Source organism: Garra rufa, chromosome 19, assembly GCF_049309525.1.
Source record: "Garra rufa chromosome 19, GarRuf1.0, whole genome shotgun sequence".
NCBI lineage: Eukaryota > Metazoa > Chordata > Actinopteri > Cypriniformes > Cyprinidae > Garra > Garra rufa.
In genome coordinates, this window is record NC_133379.1 from 14,166,170 (window position 1) to 14,178,713 (window position 12,544).

General features: G+C 33.8%; 1 protein-coding gene across 4 annotated transcripts in view; it reads left to right on the forward strand.

Moving 5' to 3' along the window:
* Positions 1-12,544, forward strand: part of gabrg2 (gamma-aminobutyric acid type A receptor subunit gamma2) — a 73,454-nt gene that overhangs the window by 17,999 nt on the left and 42,911 nt on the right. For all 4 annotated transcript variants that reach the window (XM_073824103.1, XM_073824104.1, XM_073824105.1 and 1 more), the window contains exons 2-4: positions 1,500-1,642; positions 7,343-7,410; positions 8,475-8,695. In XM_073824103.1, coding sequence (XP_073680204.1) covers positions 1,500-1,642; positions 7,343-7,410; positions 8,475-8,695 — 432 coding nt within the window. The remainder of the gene's footprint in view (positions 1-1,499; positions 1,643-7,342; positions 7,411-8,474; positions 8,696-12,544) is intronic.

The window sequence follows — 12,544 nt, forward strand, 5'->3', positions numbered from 1 at the left end:
GATCCTCTGCTCTTAAACAAAATAAAGTGTTTTACTTTAGCTTCACGCAATCTTTTTTATCAAAACTTGTAGGCAAGTTTCCTTAAAAATCAACATTTTGAAAAAAAAGAAAAATGTCATTTTTGTCAAAAGACTGCATCCGAAATTGAATCCATGATCAAACACATTTTGACATTCCATTCGCTTATGTTAAGCAGTTGTAATTCAGATGCTGCACTGAAAAAAATTATTTTGTGTTGAAGAAAATAATACAGAAAACAAATATAATTTCTACATTGAATAATTTAGTTCAGGCAAGAATAAAAAAAAATAGTACATTTAATATTAGTACTAATGCTTGTAGAATTTCAAATTTGAACATAAGTATATCTTTCATGGAATTGTTTGTTATTTTTTTTACAAAGATTGTTTAAGTAAATATCAAAGTCATGATCCCGTTGTTCCCATCATGCATTTGGGCATCAATAATAAGGTTAAATGTTTTACTGTTTTCAAGAAGTATTTACACTGTTTTATGGTTGCTTTTGTTGTTAGGTTAAGTAACTTGCTGTTGTGTAACATCTAGAGTTTATTTTTTACTCAAAATGACCCATTCATCAAACAATGAAGAGCTGTCTACTTGCTTACGTACATGTTTGTAAGTGAACCACATGCTTTAAAGGCATTTTTTAGTGGTATGATGTTTGAGTAAAGTTTACTGCAAGGTAAACTTAAAATAATTAAGTAGAAATTACTCATCAAACTCTAACTGTACAAGTTAAATTTACTTGTTACCTTTGCCACCTTAACTTAGTTAAGTACATTTTACTTAATTCCATACTTAAATTTTACTTAAAAATTATGCATGCAAAAACTAGCAAAATTAAAATTATGTAAATTTACTTATTGTTTTTTTTTTTCAGAGTGTTTAATGTTTGATGGTCAAGTTACTATACATAACGCATCTGCTTACATACACGATTAGTTTCTTTGCCATGTTTTGATCAAGATGTTCAGTACTCTTTCAGAAGTTGCAACCTTGGAAACATGGAAAAATTCTGTCAATGCTTAATATGTTACTAATTTAGGTTTGTATACATTAAAGTAAGCCTTCTTGATATTTCTTTTCAGCTTCACACAATTTAACAAGGCAATAAGAAAAGCAACATGACTGCACTCAAGAATTTTAAGTCTCTTCCTCAGCTATATTTGCATGGAGAGCACAGAATACTCACAAACTATGTCATTTAGATAAATGGCTTCAATTTGTAGGGTACTGAGGGACAAAATCAGTCTTTCAGACTCTTTGAAAGACATTTCGGCAAAATTCAGGTGGAAATAAAATTTTACAGTATACTCGCTTGACAGCTTGTTAACAAGATTGTATGGATCTTTATGTTGTCCAAATTAATTCAACATGATCTTCTCTTGCATTTATAGATGGTGCATTTACGATGGTGACAGTTTAGCAAATTTGATTCACCTTTTTTCATTTTTTTTCATCTTTGTTTCCCCATTAGCTCTGTCCAGCTGGAAAGTGATGATGATGAAGTGACAAACAAAACATGGGTTTTGACCCCCAAAGTCTATGAGAGCGACGTCACGCATATTTTGAACAGCTTACTAGATGGCTACGATAACAAGCTGCGGCCAGACATCGGAGGTAGGTTCTGTTTCTTTTTTTACATTCAGATCTGAGCTACTGAAAATGTGTGTTATTTTGTTTAACAGCTGCCTCAAATACATGCTTAATCTCTGAGAATTCTGAACCTCATTACATTCTGATTTAATAGCTTTAGTGACACACCAAACTCCCTCTCAATTGCAAACCGTGATTCAGTGTTTGTTAAAGCCCATGTTACTGTCAGCAGATGATGTGGGGATTTCTCACATCTGATGTGGGAATATCTCTCTGATTTACTCTTTCAGCTGGGATTTTTGAGTCGTGTTCTGTGTACTATTTAAATTTGATTTCACTTTCCAAAAAACAATCTGCTTCTCATCACAAAATGACACAGCTTTTATAATAATAAGCTTTTATGTTCATCATTTGAAAGCATATTAACTAACTAAACGTTTAAGAACAGTCATGCTAAGCTCTGTTCAGTCATTTCTGTGCAGCTAGATCCAGCTCATCTGAGCCAAATTTTATTGAGTTATGGACAAAATTTGAAGGAGGAGTAGCAAAAAAATGAAATTAGGCAATGGGCCTTAATGTAAAATACTGGCTTTGATCCCCTCACCAAAAAAGAAGTATACTTCATGTTTATTTTATTAAGTATACTTAAGTAAAGTTCAAGAATTTCTTAAGTGTACCTTATAAGTATACAAATATCAGTGTACTAGTTGTGTACTTTTAAGTACTATTTCAATACTCCTTGGGACTAAATTAGCCCACTTTCTAGTATATAAAAGTATACTTTTAAGTACAACAGTAGTAAACTTTGAGTACACAACTAGTTTACATCTATGATTTTAGTTTGTACTGCAAGTATACTAAAAGTGAACGTATAGGTATACTGATAGTTTACTAATTAAATACTTTTTATGCATCTTAGTGCACTTCGAAGTATAGTCTCAGTAAACTACTATAGTTTTATACTACAGTTATACTCGTAAGTTTTCTTTAAGTGAACTCTTTAAGTATACTACTATGTCCCTATTTATGTATTAATTTGTATACATTTTGTTATATGAATATCTGAACATAAAAAAACATCAGAAGAAAGAACAGGGGATCTGCTTGTAAACAAAAACATTTTATTCTAGCTTCATGCCTTCTTTTTTACAAACACATGAATGTGGGTACATTTTATAAAAAAAAAAAAAAAAAAAAATTTGAACAAAAAGCGAAAAGTAATAAAAGATTATTCATGATGATCAAAACATAGAGGGAGTCGATCAACACCCCAAAGCTTGACAGTCATTATTACCTCTTCATGGGTGACATTTTATTCCATAACGTTACACAGTTTTCCATAACTAATTGTTTTGATGCTGTTTTATGTCTGACAATTGTGTTAGATTACATGTGGAAGCATCTGTTTTTTCGGTTTCTTCTTCACTTGTGTTTTGGAAATTCCGTACAGAAGATGTGTAACAGCACCCCTAGTGTATAACAATAAAAAACAGATTCTCAGAGCACAAGCGCAAATATATTTAGACTTATTCTAAGTATAAGTCAAGTATACTTAAATGTCATTTTAAGTATATTTCTGAAAAGTATGTAAAGCACATTTCTGAGAAGTACTGTACATAAAAAGTAGACTGAAAGTACACTTTCCTATTTTCAGTTTAAAAGAAGTATACTAATAGCACACTTGAAAAAACATCTTTTTCGTAAGGGTCAGCATGAGGAGAGTAAACAGATCAAATAAGATTTTTCTTTGTTTCTAAAACAAAGGATTCAAGAGTTAACCAACTCTGGCACAGTAGACTTGGTTCTAGAGATGCCAGAAATAGTAATCAGATTACTATTGAGGACCATACCAATAAGTGTGCCAAATTGTATTATTTTCCTTCATGCGGCTCTTAGAGCTGCCATAGACAAGAGCTGGGGAGGAATAATAATTACATCAGGGGCTACAGACCTTTTAGTGCTTGGGCCCTAATAAAAACAAGAATTGCAAGCAGTTATACTGGGATCAAGCACCAGACATGCTGACATATGTAAACAATGCCTATGAGCATGAAAACCATGTTAGTGACATGCTAATGATGGAAACAAAATGCCAACATGTTATCAATGCAACGTTAACAATGCCTAGCAGTGTTCAATGATAGTTAGTGCTCTAATGAAGTCTATTGTTTATAGAGGTTTATTGGGTATCTGAACTGGTTTGATGTGGTTTCTGAGGGGTCCGTTGAAGTTTAATGAGCTCTGAAGTGTTTTAATGTGGTGGTATTACTTTCCTTCAAAATTGAAACTTTTAGGCAAAGTTTTATATCTTTTTGTCAAGCTAACATCAAACCATCATCAAATGTTACCTGCCTAGATTGCATGGCAAAAGATTGAAGGATTAATGCAATTTTGAGCCAAAACCAAAGAGAAAGAGAAAAATGTTATAGCTTAGTTATAGTTCCTGGACCACATGAGATGAGAGCTGAGTGCACAGCCTTCTGCGGTTTACATTTTCAGGATGAAGAGAATGTAAGTACTTTATGTATTGAACTCGGAATGCACTGCACTCAGAATAATGGACAGTCAAAATAGAGATACTATTACAGCAACCCTAGATGAGATTTGATTACTCTCCTGATCTCTAGCTCTTTGCAGTACATCATTAACACAGGGCCATGTGACCCCACAGTCTTTTGAATGTCTAAAATATATGTTATATGTATATGTTATGTTATTTGATTAATGGAGATAGAAAATGAATAGTACCTAAAGTAGTTTTCCACACACGGGGTAAAAGGCATACAGTATTAATACAAATACTTTAGCTAAAATAATGTTGTTGTTTTTGTGTCAGACAAGTTAATACTTGTTCAAAATACTCACTTTAGCTAGCATTGTACTATTTTCTCCTTATTTTGATAAATAAAAGAATACATTTTTGTTCAATAAATATACTGTCATTAAAATATGTTAAAATAAAACATATTTTAAAATACAGAAAGAAAATCATTTTAAAGTGTAACGATTCTGAAAGCATTGGAGATCCAATAGAAATTTAATATTGATTTACAGTAGTAACAGCAAATTATATTTTATTATGATATGATATGATTGTACTTGTACATGATTGTGATGACAATAAAGTTGAATCCAATCCAATCCAATATGATTAATAACATGCTTAAAATATGATGGTTTTATTCTAAACATGGTGATTATCTCTAAAAATGGACACCCAACATAATTTATTATATTTACCGTCTGAATCTGACAATGTCATGTCAACATATAGAAAAGTCAGCCTTCTATTAAATATCATGTTAATTATTGTGCCTTTTAGCCCCAACAGCAGAGGTACTTTTTACCCCAAATACCATACTTTTACATATTCTTTAATTTGTAAAAACTCTTGCTTTAATTATCTTAAACAAAACTGAAAGTCATTAAGAAGACCTTTGTCTCAAGATATATTCAAGAATTTTAGCGTTTCTCATGTGCTACTTAAATCTACACATTTTTTAAAAACATCCAAAATTAGATCAAGTAAGCACAGAATGCATTGCTGCTCATAATCGTGTCATCAGCCAAAGTTGCACGTGTATCTTGAAAAGCGAAAGTGCTTCGCCACATTTTTCTGCAATCTAGTGGCTTAGAGGAAAATAGTATCAAATATCATTTTCCCCTTGGGCGCCTTTAGCCCCGTTGTACCTTATATGTCATGTCCACTAATGAAGACTTTGTTCCTCAAGATGTATTAATTCATTCCCTCATTTTTGTAAATCATAAACATGTACTAATTAATTTCCAAATCAAAACTAGGTAATGAATTAGTAAAACATGGCCACAAAAAAAAGTTAATTTATGGTCCTGATTCATAACAGGGGAACAAATTTTAATGAATAAAATTCATGGCTACAGTTAATATATTTTTATCCCTATGTGTGTGTGTGCAAGTATGTGTATTGTTTATTTTACAAAATATACATTTTTATTTACATTTAAAATTACTTTTGCCAGTCTACCAAAATCAGTGTCTGTGTCTATGTCTCAGGTCCGGCACATTTCTTTGAAGGATTACAAAGAAGTGTCTCTGATTTGTCAAATTTGAACTCCTCTAGGTGCATGATCCTCTAATTTTGCATGAGACGCACACTTGTAGACCCAGTCTCACACTCTCACATTGCCCAATTAAAACTCATGCCAAATAACTAGGCAATGCAAAATCAATGTTGTGCATTCCCTTATTATCATAAGTGTATTTTCTAGGGCTGTCAAGAGATTCAAAATGTAAATCTAATTCATTAAACAATGTGCCAATTAATCTAATGAAAGACATCGTGTAAAGTGAGAAAAGCAAAAAATAGCTTATATTATTAAATATTTTATTTGATTCAACATAGACTTTATTACACAGAAACCTTTAAGCTGCAATGGCCTAAACAACATACACTCTTAAAAATAAAGGTGCTTCACGATGCCATAGAAGAACCTTTTTGTCTAAAGGGTTCCATAAAGAACCTTTAACATCGGAAGAACCTTTCTGTTTCACAAAAATGTTCTTTTTGGAGAAAGAAAGTTCTTCAGATTATAAAACGGTAAGAAAGAGATGGTTCTTTAAAGAACCTTTGACTGAATGGTTCTTTGTGGAACCAAAAATGGTTCTTCTTTGTAGACATAAAAGATCATTTAAGAAATTATTTATTTTACTTTTTGTTTTGGTTGATTCAGCCCATGTCATTAAAATCTCACTCCAACCAGGCAACCATGAGTAAAGCTAGTTTTATTTTTGTGAATTTGTTGTGAAAACTGTAGATGAAAACTGTGCTGTGATGTTAAATGGTGGTGACTGCTTGTTCATGACGAAGCGGTGTCTAACATCATGCTCCATTTTGTGAGAGACAGCTGTGAGTGAGCAGTGAGCAGACAGTTTATTTATTTATTTCTTTATTTAGGAACTGTCATTTTCTGGGCTTGTCTTCTATAACTTGCCATCAGTATATCTGGAAAAAAAGAGCAGACAAATAGTTCACCCAAAAATGAAATGTTGCATTGCATCACTTGCTCAGCAGTAGATCCTCTGCAGTGAATGGGTGCCGTCAAGACAATGACAAGACATTATTTGATGAAATACTGTGATGTTTTTATCAGTTGTTTGCACTCTTGCTCTACTCACCAGTGGATCCTTTGCAGTGAATTTTTGCAGTAACCATTGGTGAACAAGTGATAGTGATTGTTGAGTGAACTATTTCTTTAATGGTTACATTCTAAATATTTAGTATTCATGCTTCATGTAAATATGTATGTATGGGTGCTGCCAACAAATGACTTACATTGCATTAGATTTTTGTTTTAGATTAAAAAATTAAATTAGAAAACAAACATTTTCTAACAACATTCTGTCAAGTGTTAGTGGAACATGTGCATAGATCACCAAAAAATCTCATTAAATCTAAGTCTGTCATAATTTACGTTGTCCTTACCATTTTTTTTTTCTGTGGAACACAAATAGAGATCATTTAATGAATATTCATTAAAGTCAGTATAAAATGGCAGTACACTGTCATTTATTTTAACAAGAGTGTCAGATGAAATGCTCATGTGGCTTTTATCAAGTGCTTTGTTTGGTTTTAGTGTAACAAAAAAAAAGACTAAAACCAAACTTGCTCTATTGTGATTACCTTAATAAACCTTATTAAATGTATTCTGAGCTAAGTGAACTAATTTTACATTCTTTTTCTACAGTCAAACCAACCGTGATCCATACAGACATGTTTGTCAACAGTATTGGTCCAGTTAATGCCATCAACATGGTAAGAAATATCCTCTAACACATTTTGCATGGAACCCTTTTAAAAAACGAAATTGCAACTTTTTATCTCAGAATTCAGATTTTTTTTTTTTTTGCAATTGCAATTGCACAAGTTTACATGTTGCAGTTCTTACTTTTTTCCTCAGAATTGCATGATATAAAATCACAATTGTGCATTCTAATTTGACAGTTCTGACTTTTCTCATAATTTTGAGATATAAACTCGCAACTGTGAATTAAGTCCAGGTCTAATTTCTTACAAATGCAAGTGTATATCTCTGTCTTTTTCTCTCACAGTAAATTGTGACTTTATAACTCGCAATTGTGAGTCAGAATTGTGAGAAAAGATAATTACCATTAATTACAATTAATTTATTTATGTTCAGTGGTGGAAACAGGCTTCTATAGATTCTCATTTAGAATATCTGCCAAAATGCTTTTAGAAATGGCTAAACCACAATTATTCTGGGAGATATTCAATTAAAAGAGTACATGTATAGTAACATTTCTGTGGGCATGAAATTGTTTGTCATTTTGAAATATACCCCAATTGATTATAGAATATAATGAAATTTGTTGGTAATCAATAATTTCTATTTTTAATTCATGTGCTCGTTTCCTATAACATGGACGTGAAATGCATTGGAGATGTGGGCTGTTCTCCAAATAAACACAAGTGTTGCTGGCTACTTTTATCTCAGTGTGGTATGCATCTAACTTATAAGAAAAGGACTGTGGGCTGTGACAGTCCCTTAACATACATTTATGAAATGGTACGAAGCATATACACTGTAGCACTGTAACTTGCATTAAATCAGTGTTTATGGATTGAATCATTTATGCCAAACTTGTTTAAAATGGCCAATAACACACATACTAAAGTAAGTTTGAATCTGGCTTGTGTCGTTTCATTATCCCACGTCTTTCTCTTCTTTGTCTTTGGCCATCTAAAATGGCCAAAAAAGCCAAACAAAGTGGAATATTTATAATACTCTAACTGGGACAAAGGGATATGCACTCAATCACTGGTTTTGTCTGAAAGGTCTGCCCTTTTCGATTCCTTAGGAGTACACGATTGACATCTTCTTCGCTCAGACGTGGTATGACAGGCGGTTGAAGTTCAACAGCACCATGAAGGTTCTGCGTCTCAACAGCAACATGGTAGGAAAAATCTGGATCCCTGACACGTTTTTCCGCAACTCTAAGAAAGCAGATGCCCATTGGATCACCACACCTAATCGGATGCTTCGGATATGGAACGACGGGCGTATACTCTACACTTTGAGGTAAATGCACCTTTTTTAATTGGGAATTACTCTTCTCATACATAAACAGAGCGTACCCAGATAGCAAGCAACCATTGAAACAATGCTAAGTCAATGTTGAGTTAAAGTTTACAAAATGGTTTTTCAATTTCAGATCATTTTGAAACAAAACTGCAATGTTAAAAAATTGATAGTAGGGACTCTGAATCAACATTAGACAGTGTTTCTAAATATATGTTGTTTTAACAACACTGAAAGCAACTGAAATGAAATGTTAATAATAAAATCAATGTTTAAAATTTTTGTAGTCTGTCATCAAAGTCCTAACCAATTAAAGATCAAAAGTTGGATATAAAATAAAGAAATAAAAGATATAGTAAAAGTGGGACAAAAGCTACACTACAGTTTGTTTGTTTTATGAAATGTGACCTGAAAAAGCAAGTAAATTTAATTTTCATACATACTGTACGGTCACACTTATGAATGCTAGTATGTTAAACCATTGGTAGGTTGTAAAAAATAAAATACAAATGAGTTAAAATTAAATAATAATTTTAAAAAAATGTAAGGGGTGGGTGTGGTCAAATGTTTCTTTGGTATTGCTTTACTTACACAATGATTTTAAAAAAAATAGTGTAATGATTAAAATATATAAGCTTCATAGTAATGTATATACTGTAACTGTCTTGTTTGACTGTGCACCAGATGCAGTCTCTCACTCACACAAACACATTCCCATTGACTGCTGCCTTCGGAGGGCATTTTGAAGGGTTTATTAAGCCTAATCATTATTGCCATTCTCTGAAGTCATTCTAAACACATTTTGCAATAAAAAATAACTCTAAAAGTAAGTTCCAGATGGCCCCACACTTTCCAGTGCCCAAAAGCTTTCACAGCTGATGGTAAAGACTTTGAAGGGAGTAAGTGTTTAGTTATTCTAAATGTAACACATTGTCTGTCTGTCTTTCTCTCTCTCTCTCTCTCTCTCTCTCTCTCTCTCTCTCTCTCTCTGCCTCTTTGTTGTTGTTTGGATTGTTATCTCTCAGTCCCTCACATATACACTGAGCTTCCATTCTGTTCTAAATAACTTTATAAAATCAGCAGATTCTCAGCTAAAGTGCTGCTTTCGAGTGCCTTGAGTGTAGAAGCTGAGCTATTAACTGCGGGGTGGTTTCTGTGCACATTGTTTAAAAGAAAACAGCTCAACAATTTACAGACTAAACCTGACACATTTACAGTGAGGAAAATAATTATTTGATCCCTTGCTGATTTTGTACATTTGCCCACTGACAAAGAAATTATCAGTTTATCATTTTAATGGTAGGTTTACTTGAACCGTGAGAGAGAAAAAATCCAGAAAAACACATTATCAAAAAAGTTATAAATTGATTTGCATTTTAATGAGTGAAATAAGTATTTGAACCCTTCAGAAAACATGACTTAGTACTTGGTGGCAAAACCCTTGTTGGCAATCACAGAGGTCAGACGTTTCTTGCAGTTGGTCACCAGGTTTGCACACATCTCAGGAGGGATTTTGTCCCACTCCTATTTGCAGATCCTCTCCAATCATTAAGGTTTGGAAGCTGATGTTTGATAACTCAAACCTTTAGCTCCCTCCACAAATTTTCTTTGGGATTAACGTCTGGAGACTGGCTAGACCACTCCAGGACCTTAATGTGCTTATTCTTGAGCCACTCATTTGTTGCCTTAGCTGTGTGTTTTGGGTCATCGCCATGCCATCCATGACCTATTTTCAATGCTCTGGCTGAGGGAGCAAGGTTCTCACCCAAGATTTGATGGTGCATGGCCCCATTCATCGTCCCTTTGATGCAGTGCGGTTGTCCTGTCCCCTTAGCAGAAAGCATAGCCCCCCAAAGCATACTGCTTCCTCCTCCATGTTTGACGGTGGGGATGGTGTTCCTGGGGTCACAGGCGGCATTCCTCCTCCTCCAAACACAGTTGATGCCAAAGAGCTGGATTTTGGTCTCATCTGACCACAACACTTTCACCCAGTTCTCCTCTGAATCATTGAGATGTTCATTTGGGCCTGTGCATGTGCTTTCTTGAGCAGGGGGACCTTGTGGGTGTTGCAGGATTTCAGTCCTTCACGGCGTAGTGCGTTACCAATTGTTTTCTTGGTGACTATGGTCCAAGCTGCCTTGAGATCATTATCAAGATACTCACGTGTAGTTCTGGGCTGATTCCTCATCGTTCTCATGATCATTGAAACTCCACAAGGTGAGATCTTGAATGGAGCCCCAGACTGAGGGAGATTGACAGTTATTTCGTGTTTCTTCTATTTGCGAATAATCGCACCAACTGTGGTCACCTTCTCACTAAGCTGGTTGGCGATGTCTTGTTGTCCATTTCAGCCTTGTGTACAGTAGGTCTACAATATTGTCCCTGACATCCTTGGACAGCTCTTTGGTCTTGGCCATGGTGGAGAGTTTGGAATCTGATTGATTGATTGCTTCTGTGGACAGGTGTCTTTTATACAGGTAACAAGCTGGGATTAGGAGCACTCCCTTTAAAAGAGAGTCTCAGCTCATTACCTGTATAAGAGACACCTGGGAGCCAGAAATCTTGCTGATTGATAGGGGATCAAATACTTATTTCACTCATTAAAATGCAAATCAATTTATAACTTTTTTTAAATGCATTTTTCTGGATTTTTTGTTATTCTGTCTCTCACTGTTCAAATAAGCCTAGCATTAAAATTATAGACCGATCATTTCTTTTCAGTGGGCAAAATCAGCAGGGGACCAATTAATTATTGTCCCCACTACCTAACATTGCTGACTGCATTAATTTTCAGTAACCAAATGCACCCTTGACAACAATCCCTCATTGAGTGCACTTGATGTCAGCTGTTATTTCTAATGTTACATCAAAAAGGCATGTCTTTGAACACTGTCAACTTACCTTCTGCTTCTTCTTTTTAAAGAACATCAAAAATGTCCTTGCACTGTCCTCTTGCCATTCATAAATTATCATACAAAGAGTATTAGAATTTTTTGTTTGCATGATACGTTTTACATAATACACAATGCTATTAATTAAAATTGGATAGTGGTTTTACAGAGGCAATGTTTTTTGTCATTTTTTTCAACGAGGAGCATGACACCCCCTTGCATCCCCATCAAATCAAGCAGCATGTTAAACTCAGTATGCACTCAAACTAAATTATAAATATAATGTTATTGAAACTTTAAGACATTGTGAATAAATCTTACTAAAATAAGATGCACTTAAAATATGTAGAAAAAAGTGTATGATTTAATAACACTTTAGATTAGAAAAACTAGTGGTTTATTAGTGTTTGTAAACCAGTAAAGTATTAATGCATGAACCTAAAATCACTATGACAGCAACTACCTTACTTACTATCAATAAGCAGCAAATTAGAAGTTTATTCAAAGAAAATTCTTATAGTGAATATGTGTTCCCTAATCTAAAGTTTTACAGATTTTTTTAAACACTATAATAACCTTTAAAATGAATGTATTTATTTACAGCCAGTAACAATACAAAGCAGGAGAGAAATAATGAGGAGATACACTATTATTTGAAGTTGTGCCAGAGAAGTATGCAAGTTCAACAAACAAGATTTATTTATAGGAAAGATCAATTATGCTACTGAGATGTACACCTGCAGAAAAAAAGTAATTGTCTGCATTCCCTCCTGCATTGTCCAGAAATACTATACATATTTGCATGGTCCTGTGGTTATCGGTTACAAATCAATGCTAGTTCCATGTCACTGTCTCCACCTATGTGTGCTCTTTCATCAGAATTTTAATGCTGATCCAACATGCTTTAAACGTTTAAAAGTCAGTCTCAAACAAAATGATGGTTTGGATGAGAACTGAA